Consider the following 21,326-nt stretch of genomic DNA (forward strand, 5'->3'; position numbering starts at 1 on the left):
TAGCGGAGTGTCATAACTTGCTTTCATTCCAACACAAATAAAAAATTGCATATCCAATATTCTCGAATCTACCCTAAAAATACCCTGTAACCTTCCTGTAAATACACACGGTACATTTCAGTTATAGGGCAAGTATTTTTCAGAATTCCTCAGAGGAAGTTTTTACTGAAAAACCAAATGAATCTTTAGATTTTGTAATTCCAGGGACCTCATCATAAGGCAGCCTCACTGGGTTCACAGAAATCTTTTTGACCTTCTGAATGTATATTGCCCGACACTAGCAATGGGTCTATCTCATATCACCTCTGATTATGCTCCCTAACACTAACCAAAGCCCAGGAGAAATGAAGCATCTTTCCACACCCTCAGGGTCTCCTGTGAACAAAACATTCCACTTTAAAATATTTTCTTCACAGTAATTCAAGATAATCCATATGGATTTTTTTTTCTTAAAAATGTATAAGCAGTATAAGAAATATTTCCTTCAATTTAGAAACTGTATAACAGATACACATATTTCTATGTATTTTTTATACAGTCTAACATAATTTGGTTGGTTTTAGTCTTTATGAATTCAAAAGGCTTTACCCATATTTACTTTTGCAATCTTCCTGTGAAAGAGGTGGTTGTACACAGAGGAGGAATATAGCCTTGCAGTTTAAGGAAAAATGAAATACTGTAACTGTGCCATTTGAAATGTGATGTGTATGGGGCTTAATTTATTTTAAAAGTGCCTTTGCTTTTAGTGGGTCCATGTTTATAACCAAAATTATTTCAAGTCAGGAGAGAAGGCAGGGATCACTCTGGTATGTGAACTTAATTATATTCCACTTTAAAAAAAAAGCAAATTGAGTATTTGCATATCAATTTGTTCTGACCTCCAGAGCTGACATCTTAACAATTAAATTTCAGAAAATTTGCATATTTGAAAATACAGTTTCTTTTTCTGGAGCACTTTTATTTATTTTTAAGAATTATTTATTTTTAATCTTCAACCAAGGATATGTTTTACTGATTTCAGAGAGAGGAGTAGGGAGGGAGGGAGAGAGAGAAAGATTGATCTGTTGCCTGCCTTACACACCCCTCCCTGGGACTGAACCCACAACCTAGGGATGTACCCTGACCGGAATCAAACAGGCAAACTTTTGGTGCATGGGACAGTGCGCCGACCAACCGAGCCACACCAGCCAGGGCTATGCCTCTCTCTCTCACATTGCTTTCGTAGATGCCTCTGACAAAAGAGAAAACAAAAAGAGGCAATAAGAATTTTTTTAAAAATTAAACCATCTAATTTATCACAATACATTACTTTCAGTAATGAAATCTACATCTCAGGGTATTATGTATAATACCTAGTAAGACAGAATCTAGTAGAACAAGTATAGATGCTTTCCTCCATTGATCAGTCGGTCTTGATTAGAGCTCATTTGCAGTAAGCACGTAAGGACATTTACTATTTACTATTCTCCACATTGCTATGGAAATTGAAGCTACACAACAGTCAGGAAATCTTTGAACTAGTTACTGTTGCTAGGAAACCACTTCCTAGGTGCCTGTACATTCTGCTCCTATCTCGGGCTGGGCCTGGCTTTAAGACAGTCTTACGGCTTGATGGCAGGGGTTAAAATACAAGATTCTGATACAAAATAAACTACAATAAACCCTTTCACTAAAAGGAAGGAAAAAACTAAGGTGCTTAAATGGATAATTTTGTTGTATGGCATCAGTAGCAGGGCCAAGCTCCTCTTTTTTCCTTCCCCAGCACTGGCAGGAGGTCTACGCTGCACAAGATGAGGTCCCAGAATCTTCATCTAAACCCATGAAGCAATTTTATAGCAAAATACTTAAAATAAATGAACAGATTTTTCTTTCTCTCTTTCTCCCACTTGCCTCCCCCCCCCCCCAAATTCCCATTTGGTCTTTTATTTCCATATAGGTAAGATAATTTGCAATGAATTATAAAACAGATAGGCATCCTTGCCTATTTTATATAAATAAATATTCCTCCCAAATAAAGCATTTAAAAAAAATAAATGCCTGCCCAGGTGGGGCTCAGTGGTTGAGTGTCGGCCTAGGATCCAGGAGATCGTGGTTCGATTCCTGGTGAGGGCACATGCCCAGGTTGTGGGCTCAATCCCCATTTGGGGGCATGCAGGAGGCAGCCGATCAATGACTCTCTTATCATTGTTTCTCTCTCTTCCTCTCAAATCAATAAAGATATACTTTTAAGACAATAAATAATAAATAAATGAAGCCAATAGTGGTAAAATAACTAGATAGCAATTTGTAAAGAGATCAGATTGCAAAAAATATAGTTCAGATGGAGAACTGCATGAATGTCCAAGCTTGACTTTTTACATAGGTGTGACTCTGCAATGGAAGGGTTATCCCTTAATGAAGGTGGTCAGGGTTTTCCACTGGTCTTTGAAGATGAGGGAGCAGGGGATAGGAGGCTTCCAAATGTAACATAATGCGTCCTGTGGGGCTGAGGTGAGGGCAGATGCTGTTGGAGGAACAAGGAAGTGGAAGTTTCAAGTAGAGTAAGATGAAGAGTGGTTATCGGGTATATGGTTCCCATAGAGTGGAGTTTATGGAGAGGAGTAGAGAGGTGATTCTTCTCTGGGACCACCTGGGGCACCTGAAGGCATAAAGCAGGGGATATGATCCTAGACATGGAGTGATTTTTTTTTTAATGGCTATGACTGCAGCACTCAGAGAAAAACAATACTGATGACATCTGAGCATTGATTAAGTGATGTTTCAGAGTTTTCTTGTTTGGGGTGCTTAGTTGCCACGGTGAGAGGCCACTGTGAGTAATGTCATGAAGAAAGTTCAGCAGGTTTTAAAGAGTGAGTGGGCCAGGGTGGGAGGGTTATGGTACTCACCCGAACACTTCTAGCTTGCTCAGAAGAAAGTTGTGTATGGACAAGGCTTTAAAGGGGAATGGACTAGGTTGCTAAGAGCCGTAGCTTTTTCAGGCTGAATTGAAGGGCAAGAAGAAATACAAGTTTAAAGATTTTTTAGTTTGTTTTGTTTTTAGTAAAATAGGATGTGTATATGGAAATGGGAGAATGATTAAAGCTACCACAATAAAGCTGGATTGTATTGGAACAGAGTAAGGAATACAAAGACTGCCTTGAATTAGGAACACAGACATGACACAAGCAAGGCTGCTATGTTTGTTCCTGTATGCTTGTTCCAAGAAATCACCAACCTCCTTCATGCCATAGCCATCCCATTTCTTAGGGGAATATAAATCCTTCCTCTTGTTCCATTTTGGGTTTTCCTGACTTGAGCATAATGGCAATTATATCATGAATATTTGCATCAGTCTTAATCTGCACATGTGGTTTCCCTAAACCCATACAGAGGTTTAAGAGCATGTAATCAGATAAGTAAGATGGTGTCTGAACAAACTGAGACAGAGTTCATGGCAGAGATTGGCAAACTCTGGCATGTCTACCAGGTAGTGTCCAACCGTGTCTTGCTCTCGCCCACAAGACAGGCAAATCCCACCTCCCTTTCCTCTTGGGCCCCGAGGTCCTGCCTTGCAACATTGTCAAACTAATGGCAGGAGTTGAATGTGTCTGGAATAAAAGTTTAAAATAAATATAAGAAATAAGAGGTCGTCAATTAAGTTTTTATTTTTTGCCTCAAAGTGAATGGCATGAGGCTAAAATGAGACATCTGTGAAGGCGCGGGTGGTGGTGTCTGACGGGCAGGTCCCCCTTTCCTCTTTTCTCACTTACATGCTACACTAATTGTTAGATCTTTCAGATCATTTATATGAAATGTCATCTAAGGAAGCTTATTTGACCCCCAAAACTGATACAAAAAAAGGAAAGAGCTACAACAATTTTGAGATTAAGTGGAAGATCCTTTGGGTGTTAGAAGATCCCAATAAAAAGTAATAGGACTGAAATTTGGGACTGAAGTCCATATTTTTCTTTCAATCTATAGCAAATGGCAAACCATTTGTGTTTATTTCCTTTGCTGTCAGAGAAGTCAGGTAATATTTTAATAATGTGAAGTCATTCGTGTTGCTTATGTCAATTGACATAATACACATGAAATTGAGAACAATCTTACTTGTTCGTTTATTGATTAAGTGAAATGGAATTTAATGTGATTTAAAAGAACCAATAGAAACAATAGTCGAAATTAGATTCAGGAAACAAAAGAAAATACACAACACATAGGAAATCCCCTTTACCTCCAGTAACTATCTTAAATTATTTCAAGAATGTACCTTTCTTTCTTTCCTTGACTTAAAATGATCCTCAGAATAACTGGAGGTAAAACTGTCTTCTTAAAAGGTGGAGATTTAGGGTCTGAGCTACACGGTGCTAAATACGGAGCCATTTCAAACAGTGCAGCTCTTTCCTGTGATGTTTCTCTAAACTGCAAGGCTGCCAAACAGCACACCATGCCCTTCCCCAGCAATCTCTAAATCTGGCACCGACTGGCACAGTGACACTCTGCCAAGCTGCCTTCAGAGCAAGGACCAGCCGGGAAGCCCGCAGCTTGCTGCTGCGGAGCTGAACTGAATACTCTCCCAGTGGGAGAGAGACAAGAGCGAGACACACCCTGCAAACCTCTTTGAACTCACGTCTCATCCAGGAATCCAGGCACTATAAAAGGGTGTAGAGCTTTTTCAGGAATTTTTAGAGCAGCCCCAGCAGGAGGAGTCGGGATAACTTTGGTGGTATTCTGGTTGGATACCTGCAGAAGACAACCTTGATAGCTTACTCTTTTTACCTCACCTTATTTTTGATGTTTCTGGCCTTTTTTCTTTTTCTTTTTTCATTTCACGACATGACATCAGAGTTCCTTAAAACCCCCTAAATATTTTAAGGCTATTTACATATTTGCTCTTTACTATTTCCCCGATACTTCACCCTCTATCTGGCTGTCAGTTAAGGTGAAGGACCTATTGCAGAGTTCTATAAAGAGAGGAAATCTTGAACTCTAGATTTTACCTGTGCCATAATTTATGTCAAATATTTAATTATTCTAGACAGGGATAGACTAGACTAGTCTAACATAAGTTTGAAAAAACAATGCTATTGCAAGAACTCAGAGTTTAATGAATTTAATATCTAAAAATAAATTTTTAAATTGTTACCTGAAATAAGTGATTTGTGCTCCACAAATACTAAGTCAGCTTAAAGAGCTTAAATAATACATATTTGAATCTTCTAGCAATTATTTTTCTTTAATCTTAATCACAAGGTAAGAAAGACATCAAGAGTATTATTGTCCAGCATTATAAATATAACCTTTGGCATAGAAGATTTTAATTTCAGGATGGGGTAGCCAGATCTAGATGCTACATTTGCTTGTTTGTGTTCTGTGCTTTCTCATTGTCTGGAAGTAAGGACCTTTTAGACTTGCTGTTTAAAAGAATTCCAGCTCTCCATTAGTACAATTCACATTGATTCACCAAAGATGTCTCTGTTTATCTGATAGAAAAGGCAATTATCAAAATGTTTCCAAATAACTGCAGATGTACATTCCAGGTGTTATCTTGCCTGAAACACCCTTTTCTGTGATAAGGAAACACCCGTGTGACATCTAGTCAAATGATTCTTCCCTGACCTGTTGGACAAATATTTAAGGACAAATATTCTAGATTGCCTGAATGTATTTTTAAGATTTAAAAACTCAAATGGAGCATTTGGAATAAGTGTAATTTCTCCTTCAAATCTTTCTGAATTAGAAATGAGAGACGCACTAAAAGGGTCGGAGAATCTAACACTTAAATTTTGGCATATACATGACCATTAAGATGACCTTGAATTTACTAGAGGATTTTTATGCTTTGCTGTTTTATATTTCTTCTGAATAACATTGACTGATTCATGAAATTCATATTCTCCAGTGTAGAAATGCCCTTAATCCATTGTCATATTTGGGAACTTGGGAGTTTTAGGTACTGATTTTATGTTTGTGTGAATGTATTATGAAAAGAGTTAGATTTTTATATTTCTTTCAAGCTATCAGATAGTTGATTCTGAAGAGAAACTTACACAAGGTGCTTTTGCATATTTCATTGTGAGACAAAAATATCCTTGACAGCTACACTCTGAAGCTCTGAAAATAGAACAGTTTGTGAGCACCAGTTAATGTTTGGTATTACCAAGTGCCACCTTTATATTTTATATATGCTAGTATTCAGAAATAGATTTGAAACAAATCTTCATGTGGCAACTCTTAGAAGGCAACATTTTCTAACATATTTATCTTCCTTTATAAATCTGCTTTAACAGTTGTCTCAGGGCACAAACAAAAAATTAGCAAGTACTTATTTTTTTACGTTGGTTCTTAGGAATTTTTTTTCTAAAAATACATACATTCTTAGTGGTTTCCCCAATGCAAATTTCTGCATAACAGAAACAGTGATTATTGGATAAACACAAGACTCAGTACCAGTTTTTGATTGTTAATATATGTGTTATATCAGACAACTCCTTATTCTTTTTTCCCAGAAAAACCCAAATTTAGAAATATTAGAATCAAAGAATGGAAAAGAGGTCAGACAGCACTGCATCCATCCCCCACTCCCTTAATTCACCCCTATCACGGTCTCATCACTAGGATGAGAACCTGAGGTGGAGAAATACAAGTGGACAAAGGTCTTATCATTGAGCTGGTTAGCCAAGACTCTGGTGGTGGTGGCGGTGATGAAACTCCATGTCACTTTTCAAATCTTGCAATTTGGAAAAGAGACTGCCGGTGACTTACGATACGGGCGAAAGGAGCTATAAAACAATAGGCTCCGATTTTTTCTGCCCAACACATTTCACAACAACAGTGGCAGGATATTTTATATCAGTGCTTTTCAAAAGTAAAGATCATTGTGTGTTTTACCTTGGCAGTCTCTACAACGGTGCTTCAGCAAAATAGGGGCAATGCCACTGCATCCATGCTTTGTTTCATAATCCAATAAAACATTATAATAAACTAGAAGGAGAAGGTCAATAATGTGAAGTCAGGAAAATGACTTTGTCATTGACTGGGATAAGAAGGCACTTGCAGTGATGTCTTTGAAGAGCTTGTTAGGAGCCTAATGAGCCACAGGAAGTGGAAAGGACAGGCTGATGCAAAGGCATCATGTGATCAGAATAACTATGGATCCTGTGTTATTCATGCTTATTCATGTGTTTAATAAAAGGTATAATGTTCTTCAAATGTCCTTGTGATATGTATGTTCTTTACTCATCATGGTCCAATTGTGAATGGATATATGGAAGTTTGGCTTTACCAAGTGACCTTTTTGTTCCCCCAAGACACTCAACCAGAAACAGCTGTTCTTGTCATCTTTTTGTTTTACTGAGTTTTGTTTTTACATCAGGGCATATAATACTTGAAGGGAGACAAGAAACAGTCTCACCGGTAGAATCCCTTACATGACACATACACAGAAAATCCCAGGTCAATTTCAGTCAAGGGATCATTGGGTAATCTCATTTTTCACAATATTGAAAGCTAGTTTAATGATTAGGCCGTATCAAATACAGTGGTACCTTGGTTTTGGAACGTTTCCATTGATGAACATTTTGGGTTACGAACGCCGTAAACCCAGAAGGAAATGCTTCAGTTTTCAAACACACCTCTGAAGTCGGACCTGCTGAGGGCAAGATCCTGAGGCCTGGCTGTCGGCTGTGGATCCCTCAGTTTTCCAGCATTTCAGAACTCGTTATGTCTTCCGAAACGGATTACATTAGAAAACCGAGGTACCACTGTAGTAAATCCCCCTTGAAAGACACATATATTGTTTGTAACAGTGGAAATAAATCTGCCCTCTCATGAGACTTATTAGTGGTGAGCCAGACATAGCCATTTTGATAGCTGAGGAATTCCCAACACTTCTCTCTATAGATTATGGCAAGTGATAAATGTCCTTGGCAATTGCAAAGTCGAGGTACACCAATATTTGTACTAGGAAGTAAACAAAGTGGGTATTAGATTATAAAACCAATGATAACTGCTTTCTCAGTCGATTGTCATGTAGACATTATCTGGTCATTTCTAAGAGAAAAAAGTTAATGTTTGCCCTTTTTTTTCACAGGTTCAGGATGCATTTAGATGCCGATTGAGAAACTGTCAGGATCCAATCAATGCTGATTCTTCAAGTTCTTTTCCTAATGGGCATGCTCAAATCATGGTGAGCGTTTATTTTCCCTCTGACTGTTGACTGAGTCATGACTTCTCAAGGGAATAAACAAATATTCTTATTAGTAAAATAGCATCAATGTTCCATTCTGAGTGACTTTGGCTTTAGTTCATGAACAGACTTAGAACTCTGATACCAGGTAACTATTCTATCTGGATAGTTTAGGAGTCCAGGATCTGTTATTGGCCCCATGGTATATTGAGTATGGGGCTCCTATGTAACACTAGACAGGACTTTCATCTTTGCATGGAATTGGGGATAACAGTTTGTCCAAAGGATCATGTTTGTTTACAGATCAGTGCCTTGGTCCCGCACTTCTAGTCTTTAAGCCGCGGCTCTCAGCCTTGGCTGCACATTAGAATCCCTTAGAATCCACTCTCTAGACCAATGTGATCTCTGGGTTGGGACCGAGGCACTGGTGGGTCCAATGTGCAGTCTCACATGAGAACTACTGCCCTAAACTATAAAAGGGCAGACATGCTTCCAGTAAAAGTCTGAACTTGAGCTCCGACTATTGTTGGGATTAAGAAGTACTTTAGACATAACCACTTTGGTAGATGTTAGAAATGAGATCATTTTTAAACTGTGTCATTAAAATCAACAGAGCTGTTTTACAATATATGTTTTAAAATTAAATTTATTGGGTTAACATTGGTTAATAATAATATATAAGTTTCAGGTGTACAATTTTATAATACAACATGTATATATACATATGTGTGTGTGTGTGTGTATATATATATATGTATATTTTCCATTATGTATTCACCACCTGAAGTCTAGTCTTTTTCCATCACCATCTACTTGTCCCCCTTTATACTCTGGTAACAATGTTGTTTATATCTATTAGTTTGTTGCTTTTTTATATGAGTGAAAGTGTATAGTTCTTGAATTAGATTTATTAATGTTTTTGATTAGGCAATACAAAAATAGTCCAATTGATATACTAGTAACATTTAAGTAAGACTTGGGAGGGATAATTAAATTCCTTGTTAAAAACAAGATACATACTAATATCTTGAATTTAAAATATTAAGATCATCTAATTTATTTTAAATAAATGAGTTTTTGTAATGGTGAAATTAAAAGTTTCGGGAAAATATGAGGATGGAACTAAACTCTAGCAGCTTCTAGGCCAGATTAGTATTGCTGTGTCTTCAATTTTAATTCCTAAGCCTGAAAACCTTTTGTCACATTGGAGTGAAAATGGATCAGTAGAAGAGACTGGTTTGACAGCGCTGTATTATAAGATACTACATTGCAAACAATATATACAAAGTGAATACTTTAATATCTTCGTTATTTGTATTTTTTAAAGTGTATTCATAATAGTGCACATTTTAATCTTTTTATTTATTATGGTTTAAGGAATTTCCTTAAAGTTCTGTCTTTGAAGATGACAGTGGGTATTTGTATTGCTTTATCAAAATTGTATGTGTTTCCATTGATTTTATTCAACATGTGGTCTCTAGGAAATACTCTTGGAAACAATTTATTCCTTTAGAAAATTTCTTTGTACAAAACAATAACCTGGTACTGCCTAGTCAGATATCTATAAGCCTCCGATAATCTGGTTAGTAAGAGTTACTTGAGGTCTTTATTAAATGATGATTCTGTGCCTCGTTATTTCTTGTTACAGACAGACTTCGAGAAGGATGTAGACATTGCTTGTCGGTCAGGTAAGAATATTTGGGTTTTGAAACTATAATCGTTAGAGATGTTAAACCATTTTCATGGATTTTGATTTTAAAGAAAATGCTGTGGGTGGTTTGTGCATCACATATTTGTGTGGTAAATAGAACAGAATATTCAAAGTTCTATTCATAAATAGAATCTTTCAGACAGAAATATTGTATTGTAATAGCGCAATGGGGTTGGGGAGGGAATGAGAGAAACTAAAAGTGATTAACTGGGAGCATGGTGACCGCAGAAAAGCATCGACTTGAGGACATAAGCCTTCCCACTCCACTGATTACTGGTTGTCAGGTATGATACCCATCAGTCTGGTCTCTCTGTGTCTCGGTTTATCGTGTATGGAATATGGGTGGTTGTAAGGATGAAATGACACCGTGTGTATGTGTAGTTAGAACAAGAGAAATCATCAGCATACCCTGCCTTACAGTACTAGTGTCCTATTGACATTGTCCCTGATGGTTGTCCCTGGCCTGTGGCTAAGCTCTCACCAACTTCATCAAAATATCCCAATATTTGAGAGCAAATATCATTTAGTCCAATCCAAGTCTCTTTTCTCCAGGCTAACCAAACCATGCTTCCTCATTCATTCCTCATAGCATCTTTCTCAGGCAGGCAGGCATGGTGTCCCAGGTAACCTCCAATTTGTTAATAATTTTAAATTATGGTACCCAAACAAATACATATGTACCCAGCACTTATCACAGTTAGCTCTTTACTTAGACTAATGCTGTCTGCATTTGCATCTGAGTACATAGCAGCTGGTACTATACTAGTGTCAAGTAGTTGTCACCTAAAAGCCTTAAAATTTTTGAGTAGTTGTCAGGGCTTTCCAAGTCCAAGACTATGAAAAGGTTCCGTTTGTTTTATTGCTGTTGTTTTGCTTTCCCCCCCTTGAAGAAAAATCTGTCCTTTGCATTTACCTCTATTTGCTATTATCTTACCAGTTACAGATTAACATTCTATTCATTTGAAATTGTTTGGCCATTGAAAGTTTGATTAGAATACCTTCTAAATCTTCATCTAAACTGTCAATAAAGGAATTGAATGGGATGAGACTGAGTATGGAACCCTGCTATGTTCTGTAAGGCACCCCCCCACCCACCACATGCAAACTCCTTCTAAGTGTAGTTTTCAGATTCAACTCATAACCTTTAAACATCTATGCAGAGTCTGAGATCATGGAGTTGTCATAATCACAAGAACATGGGAGAATAATCTCATAGTCTCATTCCTGAATTCAATCAAAATACTCTATGGTAGAGTATCGTCACAGCAGAGCATAGAATAACTGTCATTATTTGGTAGCCCATAGGGGATTTGTGTAGGCTATTAGGAGTCACCCTGTCCTGTTCCATATCTAACAAAATATTGCTAAGTCACAGTGCTTGGTTTCCAAAGTTTACCTTTTCTCTCGCTTCATCCACTTTCCGTAATTTCTCAAAGATCACTAGCCATAGTGCCAAACTTCATATCTGAGTTCCAAGATGGAATGTGATTTGTCTGGGTCTGGAAGCCAGAATTTATTTAATTCCTATTTACCTACCTTCAGTTTAGTTTCCTTTCTACTTCTTTTGGTGTGTTCTTTACCGTTCTTGGTAGAGAAGCAAAATAGAAGCAGTTAATCTTCCTTTACCAGCTATTAACATTAAACCAGTGGTTGTCAAAGTGTAGTCCGCAGACCAACAGTGTTGGTGTCACCTGGGAACTTATTAGGAATAAAACTTCCAAGTCCTATCCCAGACCTACTGTGGGGCTGGGTAAATTAATCAGTGTTTTTACCTGCCAGCCAGGTAATTCTGATGCATTCAAACTAACATTGGAGAACCACTGTAATAACCTAGCCTAACCCAAGCTGTGGTCTCATCTCTTAAGCATTCATTTAAATAGTTATTTAAATATTTACATAGCCTTAGACTTGGAAAGCCCTAAATAACTCTTTATTTAAATGACCTATTTTTTCCAGAATTCACTGCATTCCAAGATTTAGTATTCCTAGTACAGACCAGTATCATTTTATTAGAAAATATTGTTCTGAATGTTTTCAATTTCTGTCTGTGCCAATTTTAGCTGAGCTCATCAGTAACTTGCCTGAGTATTTCTAGAGATTTCTGTCCATGCTGAGGTATATTTGGTTTTAAAGTCTAAATAATCTTTCTCTAAGTTTTGTTGAAATTCACTTTCCCAAAGGGTGTTTTATATATCTGATTGTGCAAGATATTCAGGTGTGTTTTGGTTTATTTGCATTTTGCAACTTGAATAATTTCTCTCAAAATCATTTTTGTCAGTGGTGTGGATTTTTTGTGCTTGTATATTCAAATTTTGGATATCCAGTTTAAGCAAGTCCAAGAGGCTGACATTTATTTCATATAGAGTAGACACTACTTTATGAGAAGTTATCATTCCCGAAAATTTGTGTATCTTAAGTATTTGAATAAAGATGGCTATGCCATTTGATAAAAATGTGCTGACTATAACTATAAATCATATTACATTTATACAAAACTAAATGAAACTTGTACAAATTCACATTATGAAATCAATATTCAGCTCTAAGAGTTCCTTTATAGTTTATAATATATTCATAAAAGTATAAAATTGTGCGTCCTTAATACAACATGATAGGTTCTTATGACTAGCCTTTAAATTTTACTGCTACAAATTTTGGGTTAATTCTTACATACAGCTAAGGATTAAGTATTCTTCCCTGAATATGGAGATCTTTAAAAGTATTTTATTTAAAATATCATTAAGTCTATGAATTTAATATACTTTGCCCTTTAATATTTTCATGTAAATTGTTCCTGGCAACCACAATTTATTACCAATCTATTATTTTAAGAGGTTTGGAAATAACTCTTTTAAACTAAATTATTCTAATACAAAAGTCACAACCGAATTGTGGATTAATAAAAAACATGTAGATGTCACATGATTTTTCATGTCTAAAAGAGACCTAATACAATAAATACAGTATCTTTAAAGATAAAGGACACTACATGAATGATGCATGTTTTGAAGGCTTCTCTTCCTTGTAATAGAAATACACATTCATAGTCTATTTTTCAACCTCTGCTTTAATGCACAATAATTATGATGCTATTTGATAATTGGATAATAATGGGTACAATTCAGTATATCTGAAACTTCTCAAGCAGACATTAAATATTTATCTATGCCTAATGAAATTTTCAATGGCAATTGCTCTGCTTTGTAGATGGCTCAACGTGCACACCCAACATTGCCCTAACTTGCACAGGGTGCTGTTCTGTGTGCTTTCAGTACCAAAATCAATTCCATTGTTATACCTCAAAACTGAAAGTTGTTCATAGATAATCATGCTTTGAGTCATTCTGTCTCTATTATCCATATAATATGGATTTATTTTTATAGAGAGGCAGAACATATGAAAATTTATTTTAATAAAGAATTCTGAACTCTTTTGTTAAGTCTTTTTTTGTTTGGTTTGCTTTATGTTTTCATTTTGTTCCCTCTCTTACTATAAGTTATTTTTAATTTTTTTCTAAGTCATTATTTTTCAGGTTTAAAATGGAATGGAGGTTTCAGAAGCTCAGAGTTAGTTTGTTTGCCTGTACTCAGTTGGCAATTTTAGTACCCCCTGAAGGGCATTCGAGCATATGGATTGATCTGGTGAAAAAGAATTTTTCCTACATGGAACTGAAGATGATAAATACTTTTGAACCCTGCATCTACCTTAACCATATGGACTTAATAGATAAAAATGCTCATTAATTTTCAACATGCATAATTATTGGAGGGATTTCTGATGCAGCAGGATGAATACTTTTGATTACCTCTTTCAAGAAGTATTTTAATGATTACAACATATATAGAACACTCTAAGGGTAAAGCCTTTACAAAAAAGTCAGATTCATTGACATATATCCATAATGTTACAAAAGCCTATGCAGTAGATTGATGGAGAAAATATCTCTGGCAATCTGCCTTTCCCCTGAAAAGTTATGCAGAGCTGTTTAGGGGACTGAGGTTTTTGAAAGCTAACCATTAACCTTCAGATATGCTTTAGCTGTGTGCTACCTGAGATCTGTGAGTATATCAGAATCAATGAAGTGCAATTGAGTCATTTGCACCATGTACAAACAGTAGATATGTAATTTTTATAATACTTTTTATTTCATTAAGAAAATTGATTAGTAGAAAGAACAGAATAATGAAAAATGGACATGCGTTAACTTTCCGTTATGAACTTTCGTATTTGAATTCACAGTTCTTCATAAGGATATTGGTCCTTGCCGAGCAGCAACAATAACGGGGACACTCTCTAGGATTTCTTTAAATGATGATGAAGAAGAAAAGGGAACAAACCCTGAAGAGCTAAGCTACTCAACACTGCCTGGAAATGTCATTTCTAAAGTCATCATCCAGCAACCCACGGGCCTGCACATGCCCATGAGTATGAATGAGCTGGGCAATCAGTGTTTGAAAAAAGAGAACAGTGAATTACGGAGAACTGTGTACTTATGTACAGATGATAATTTGAGAGGGGCTGATATGGACATAGTCCATCCTCAAGAAAGAATGATGGAAAGTGACTATATCGTGATGCCCAGAAGTTCTGTAAATACCCAGCAGTCAATGAAAGACGAAAGCAAAATGAATATTGGCATGGAAACCCTGCCACATGAAAGGCTATTGCACTACAAAGTAAATCCTGAATTCAACATGAATCCCCCCGTTATGGACCAGTTCAATATGAACTTAGATCAACATCTCGCACCCCAGGAACATATGCAGAATTTACCCTTTGAGCCCCGCACAGCTGTGAAGAATTTCATGGCCACTGAGTTGGATGATAATGCAGGACTATCAAGAAGTGAAACTGGATCGACCATATCAATGAGTTCTTTAGAGGTAAGCAATTGAATAATTTTTTGACATTTGAAACGTATATAGAGAATGACAGGGATTGATTCATGTGGCACTGGACTGAGGGAGAAGAGTCGCATTAGCTTTTGCAGTTACGTATCAATAAGAATTGTTGGCACGTTGGGATTAGAATATTCTGGGTGTATGTTTTTCCCAGTAGTGCATCAGAATCCTCTTTCTCAAGATCATGTTTTTAAAAAGGTACTGAGAAGTCACAGTTCTTCATAAACCAAGTAGAGCACTTATAAAGAAAAACCCCCAGAAGATCCTCCTGACATTTCTCAGGTACTGAAGGTCATTTGGTGGTTAAAGAAGTTTCTGGATGTCACAACAAACTTAAACCAATATCTGGATTTTCTGTGTGAGGGCAGCTGTTAAAAATAATGAAATTGGAATGTGACTATAAGGTCTACCATTACACTGATTATAAAGTATTATTATTATATTAAGTCAGTATATCTCAGAGTACATGTTTTGCTCTTAGCTCTTAAAGAATGACTACTAAAATTTTTGGTCTTTATATTCCTCCTGAGAGGTCATAATTAAATTTAACAGGCTGAGTCAGGACTCTGAGGTCCAACCACATGGCTTTTGTAAAAAAACAAACAAACTCCTCTGTTTGCTTTCTATACCCATAAAGTAAGTAGAAAATAGTCAACAGTTATCAAAATCATTCATATTGTATTATAATTAAGATCTAAGGAATATAATGTCCTATTTTCTTTTGACATACATGTAACTTTATATCCTTTACCTTGAAGTTTTTCTACAAAGTCACTGCTGATGTATTACATGCATTCTTTTATATGTATTACATCATAAGACACTATTTAGAGAAAGATACTATAATTAGTTGCCTACCCTTTCCATTAGAAGTATGCTGATGATCCTATGTTCTGGTATTGCCAAGTGCTCAGAGGGGATAGTCTCTTCCTTCGCCCCCCAGCCATGTCTTCTAGGTCAAAACAGAGATCCTGAAAGGCCAGGGTAACTTGGCAAATGGTGTTATTTTGAGTTTTTTCCAAACTGGATCAAGGAAATTCTAGACCAAAATGAAAATGTACACGGGATTTAAAATGAATCCCTAAATTCTGTATCAGTCTTAAATGGAATAGGATTTCTGAGGAGAATCATCCTTCAGAACCAAAAGCATAGGGGCTGTGAGGCCAAGTTCACTCCAGAGTGACTGGCTGGACACCCTCCAACAAAAGCATCCTGTCACTCTGAACTAGCAGAATAGCTACTGTTTCTCTAGTTCTAATTTGCATATCCCAGAGCCTAGCAGGTCTACTCTAATATGACCCTATAAGCATAAACTACATGATGTTTATACAAAATCACAAAATGTTTTATAAGGGTTTTCATTGAGTATGCATATAATGATCATAATTCGGATGTACTACTGGAAAAATCGTGACCACGTGGAGTCTTCTATATAGAAGGGCTCTTTAGATGTGCTAAAGGGGTTAGAATAGAATTGCATTAAGTATTTTGTGTGTTATAAAAATACTTTCCATCTAAAAGCCTAAAAATCTTCCTGGGTTTGATATTGTACAGGTTGTGTGTACTTGAACAATAGGCTATTTCCAAGTGCTATTTGTTCAGTTTGTAATTTTTCCAAATCTCTCTATCCTTATTACTAAATATAAGCATCATATAGAGCTGTGATTCAGCCAAAAGGCCTGCATTTACATGACTTAGAGATCACAAGGCTTGTATCTTGAAAAGAAACTCAGTTCCTCATTTTCATTCTTTCAAAGAGTTGAACAGTAATTGCTTACAGTGGCCCTTTTAGGAGACAGCTAGCTAAAAGAGAGTATATAGATGTGGGAATGAATAATAAAAATGAGCATTTATATAGCATCTTTCATTAGAAGAGCCTCAAATCACCTTAAAAACATGAATTAATCTCCACAACACTTGCATGCAATGGATAAATTGTTATAATCCTTACAGTCCTTTGTTCAAGGTTACAGAGCAAGTGCATAGCTAATCTGGGAATAGAATCTTTCGGTCCTGATCAATTTTATACTGTCTAAAGAGACAATAACATGCCTGAAAATTAGCCTGAGAGTAACTTTAAAGTTCATTTTAACCCTTGATAGACACTTGCTCTTAGAGTAAAGACATGAAATGAATCAAGGGCAGGTGTATGTACCTAGCAGTCTGGAGACAGGATGGTGACCGTGAAAATAAAGTCAGTGGTATGGCTTTCTCACTGAGCAGAGATGCACTGTCAATAGCTGTCAACTCCGCTAGGCTGTATCTGCAGGACCAACCAGTGGAGAAAGATGATATTCTGACAATAGAGAAAAAGCAGAAAGAGGCCTGGAGTATCCGAGTGGAGAGTGGGGATTAACGGTAGCTAGGAGGTGACTTGAGAGTCTCAGAAGACGGTGTGAAGATGGAAGTGGGTAAATACGTGGATGGCATGAGGCCTAGGCCATAGAACAGTTTGTCTTCTCCCCCCGAGTGAGAAGGGGGATTATAGCCACAGGGATATTTTCAAAGATATTATAGAAAGATGTTCTCATTCATTCAGGACTTTTCCTCTAGAGGACTGAGTGTTCACAAATTATCCCGGTGGAAGAAAGAGCAGGGTAAAAGCTACCAGTTGTAGCACAGAATGTGGTATTAGTGAGGAAAAGAAGAGTTGAGGGGTGAAAAAAGGAAAGCCAAAGAGTGGGTGAGTGGGTGGAAGTATTTATTCAAATAAGCAGGAGGCAACAGAGAAAGAGGGAGGCTCCCCAATCCCCAAGGCAGTGCCAGCAGAAAAGGCTCCAACCTCCCGGGGAGTTTGTTCAGCTAACCCCCAATTATTGAGTGTAGAAAGTTTAATATATTCATGAAGTTTCTTGGCATGAAAGAGATTTTCTCTCTGCCTCATGGCACCTTGTTTTTCTTTCTTGTACTGTGCCATCTTCCAAACTGTATCTGTTCCCAGAATGGACTTGTTAAGCAATTCTGAAAATTTTAGATTTCATTTCCACAATTACGGAATAATTGCAATATTAATATGGTAGAATTTCTCACAATGGCTCTAATGGCTTTGCTTAAGGTTAAGGAAAATGAAATTATCGCCAGCACTTAAGTCATTCACTTTCAATTAATTAACAATGTGTTGAGTGTGTGGTATGTATATAAAGCAAAAAGACTCTAGTTGCTATGGAACAAGTAATGGGAAACAGAAGTATCATAGTTCTCAAGCCACTGAGGATTAAGAAATATAGTTTAAATCTTAGATTGTGGTTCTATTTATTTACTTTTTGAAGAATTAAGGTATATCACTGTAAGAAGATAAGTATTTAACAGCTTGTAGCTGTTAGATCTTGATAGTAAACCTTTCCTCACTCAGATGTCTTCCCAACTTGTGTGCATGTCCTGAGCCTGTTTGGCACATGATTAATTCTCCATCATTTTCTCCTGTATTGCTCAGGGTTTATTTAGGTTTCTGTGTTTTTGGCTTCTGGCTGGTGAGAAGATCGCCAATCGGAAAGATTGGGGAGAAGAGCCATATGTCTCCCTGCTCACTCTTTCTGCTTTTGGCAGCACCCTGTGCCTCTTTAGCTGCAGTTCCAGAGTCCTCCCAGCTTCTGCCGGGTGCCTCGGTCCCTGGGCTCAGGTCACCTATGCCATCTCCCTCTCTCCATCCAGCCTGGCGGGGGACAGTGGCTTCTCCTCTTGCTACTCTCTAGGTTTGCCTTATATGGCGTCTCGGCTCCTTTATCACTTGAATTCTTATGAAACACATTAAGTGGCTTCTGCTATTCTTCTGACAAATCTTGCCTTAAGTTCTGTTATTAATAAAGAAACCATTAGTAGCTAATCAGAGTTAGCTAGATTACAAAATTATTTTATCAAAAGCAAAGCTCCAGTTTTGTCCATTTAGGTATATATCTGAAAACATGCTCAGATAATCTCTCTCAATTTAAATAGGTGGAAAGGGCCACCATTCCAAGCTATATTTTTATGCCCCCGTTTACCTCGGGACATGAATTATAGAGCTCTCAGCATAATGGTTTTTAGAGGTAAAACATTTTAGCTATAATGTCGCATCACAGGTGCCTCCCTTATGGCTCTTGTAAGGATCAAATTAGATAATGCATGTGCAAACCCTTTGAAAATTGTAAGCAGTGCTTCAGATGGAAGGTTGTGTTATTTCATTACCATTATGTCTTGAATGTCTATGAAGAGGCTTGAATGCTGTTCTAAATCGATATTCAGGATATTAGACAAAATATGGACTCACTTGAGAAGTGGGAGACTGTCATTAACAGAACCCATCAGAACAGACCATTGCGCCAAAGCACCTTTTTTCAATTCTTTTCTCATATAGCTGTGGGGAAAGAAGGCCTTACTCTTTTGGTTTTACTCGGGAATTTTGTCTTTTGTGCAGGCACACAAACAAAATTAGCTTAAATAAAAGTCATTTTTCAAAATTAATTACTCTCAGGTTTTATTTTCAGGTATTATAAATGGATTATCAAAGCTTTCTCCTTGAGGATTCACTGCTCACTGTGTAACAGAAACTTTTAATGGCAGTCATATCGCATTTACTAGTCAGTGGAATGTATTCCTCACTGTGAATCTTCTAGTGTCCTATCCAGTTTAATGTGCAGAGCTACAAACAATGAAGTATTCCCTTTGAGAAAGCATTCATTATTCTGTAAGAACTGGATATGGAGCGATGCGTCTTTGCATATACTCACTAAGTATTCCTCAGAGTAGCCTCATACCATTGTGCATATTTTTTGCTTTTCAGTCATCCTAAGGAATTTTTCTCTTTTATTAGTAATAAGCCTGCTCTGCTTCCCTATAAATTATCTTGATTCTCTCCGCTGTCATTTGTTCCATCCGTAATGGTTTTGTGTCATCTGCCTGCTTCTCCAAATTCTCCCGTTTTGGACTTGTTCACCTGCCACCGTGCAGCTCCTTCAGTCGCTCATCAAGAATTTCGTGAATCTCTGCTTTTGTGCCAGGCCCTCTGCTAGATGCTTGGGATATAACAGTGATGAAAACAGATGGGGATCCTGCCCCTGTGGTGAACAAGCCTTATGGAAGAGATAGGTAGTTAATCTTTAACAAATGAATAATCGAAAACAGCGGACTGTTCTGAGAAGTAACTGGAATGTGAGAGAGAGACTACTTTAGCTAAGGTGGTCTGGGGAGCCTTCCGAAGTGCAAAGGGTGAGGGGATGTTTCAGGCAAAAGAAACGGCAAGTGCAGAGGTACTGAGGTAGGAAAGGGCGTGGGATATTCTCATAGGATTAGAAGACCTTGGTAGCAGGGGGGTGAGCTGCTTAAAATGAAGCTGGCCTAGGAAGAAGAGCGCAGACTGTGCAGGCCTTCTAAAACAACGGAGGAAAATAAGGACTGTTAAGCCAAAGATTGTCTTTATCATTCCTCTGTCCATCGGGCCCTTCGATGGCCTGGAATTAGAAGAATTCGGATCCTGTGGTTTGTAGGAAAGGAATTGGAGCAGAAAGCTGGAGGACAGTTAGGAGGCGACGGAAGTAACCCGTGCACGAGATAAGGCTGCCTTTCTCTCTAGGGAGGTGCAAGTGGAGATGGAGAGAGTGGGCGGATCAAGATGTATTTGGGAGGTAGAACAGATGGCACTTGCTGATGGATGCGATATGCAGGATGAGGGACAGAAGGGGTGGAAGGATGATTCCTCAGTTTCTAACTTGACCAATTAGGTATCCAACTTTTTCAGTGATGGGAGAGAAAAAAAAAAAAACAGGAAGAAAGAGGGTGTTTGAAACGGAAATGATGGTATTTAAAAACAGGGAATGAATTATATTATCCAGGAGAGAACATGAGAAAAAAGAGAAGGCAGGGAGATGAGAAAGAGCCAGCAGAGGAGATGTGGGAAGGAGCCACAGCGAGCAAGAGGGGAATAGAAGGGAAGGGCCCATAGGTGTCGAGTATTGTAATGAGGAAATGATGAACTTTCAGAAGCTTCTGAGAGTCCAGTAAGACAAGCACAGAAAACTGACCTTGGAAACTGACCGGCTCGAGTTCAACAGAGACACAGACACGGAGAACTTTAATGGAATGTTTTGGAGAGAATACAAATTGGGATGGAGTGTAGGTGGGAGATTAGGAAAAGGAAACAGTGTAAAGGAACTAAAGAAATTTTTCTTGGTTACCTACTTTGACAAAAAGATTATTTGTATCAAGTTCATTTGGTAAATTGGGGATATGTAGACAGAGGGATTTATATCTTCATAAACTATTTCAACATGACCCTGGTTTATTTTAAATTTATCAGTAGCATTTCTTCAGTTATCAGTTTAGCAGAAAAATCGCTATGACTTGATCACTTTTCTTAGTTGGGTCTCATATTTTAAACATATAACTGTCATATCAAAGCACCATCATTCCTTACAGTAACACTGCAGAGAGCTCAGAGGGACATTTGAATAACAAGTCAGTCAGTCATGGTTTCCACAGCTCAGTGATTGGAAAGACTTTCCCACATACTACAGGGTGAAAACAGACTGAAACTGAGCAGAACTGAGCATTCTGGTTCTTGCATCATATCACC

At 37.4% G+C, this 21,326-nt stretch overlaps 1 protein-coding gene across 3 annotated transcripts in view; it reads left to right on the forward strand.

The window, feature by feature from the left end:
* ADGRB3 (adhesion G protein-coupled receptor B3) overlaps positions 1-21,326 on the forward strand; it is a 629,874-nt gene that overhangs the window by 587,639 nt on the left and 20,909 nt on the right. For all 3 annotated transcript variants that reach the window (XM_081140889.1, XM_081140888.1, XM_081140890.1), the window contains 3 exons: positions 8,072-8,167; positions 9,816-9,855; positions 14,118-14,761. In XM_081140889.1, the coding sequence (XP_080997015.1) occupies positions 8,072-8,167; positions 9,816-9,855; positions 14,118-14,761 (780 nt within the window). The remainder of the gene's footprint in view (positions 1-8,071; positions 8,168-9,815; positions 9,856-14,117; positions 14,762-21,326) is intronic.

Source organism: Miniopterus schreibersii, assembly GCF_964146895.1.
Source record: "Miniopterus schreibersii genome assembly, chromosome: 6".
In the NCBI taxonomy this organism is placed as follows: domain Eukaryota; kingdom Metazoa; phylum Chordata; class Mammalia; order Chiroptera; family Miniopteridae; genus Miniopterus; species Miniopterus schreibersii.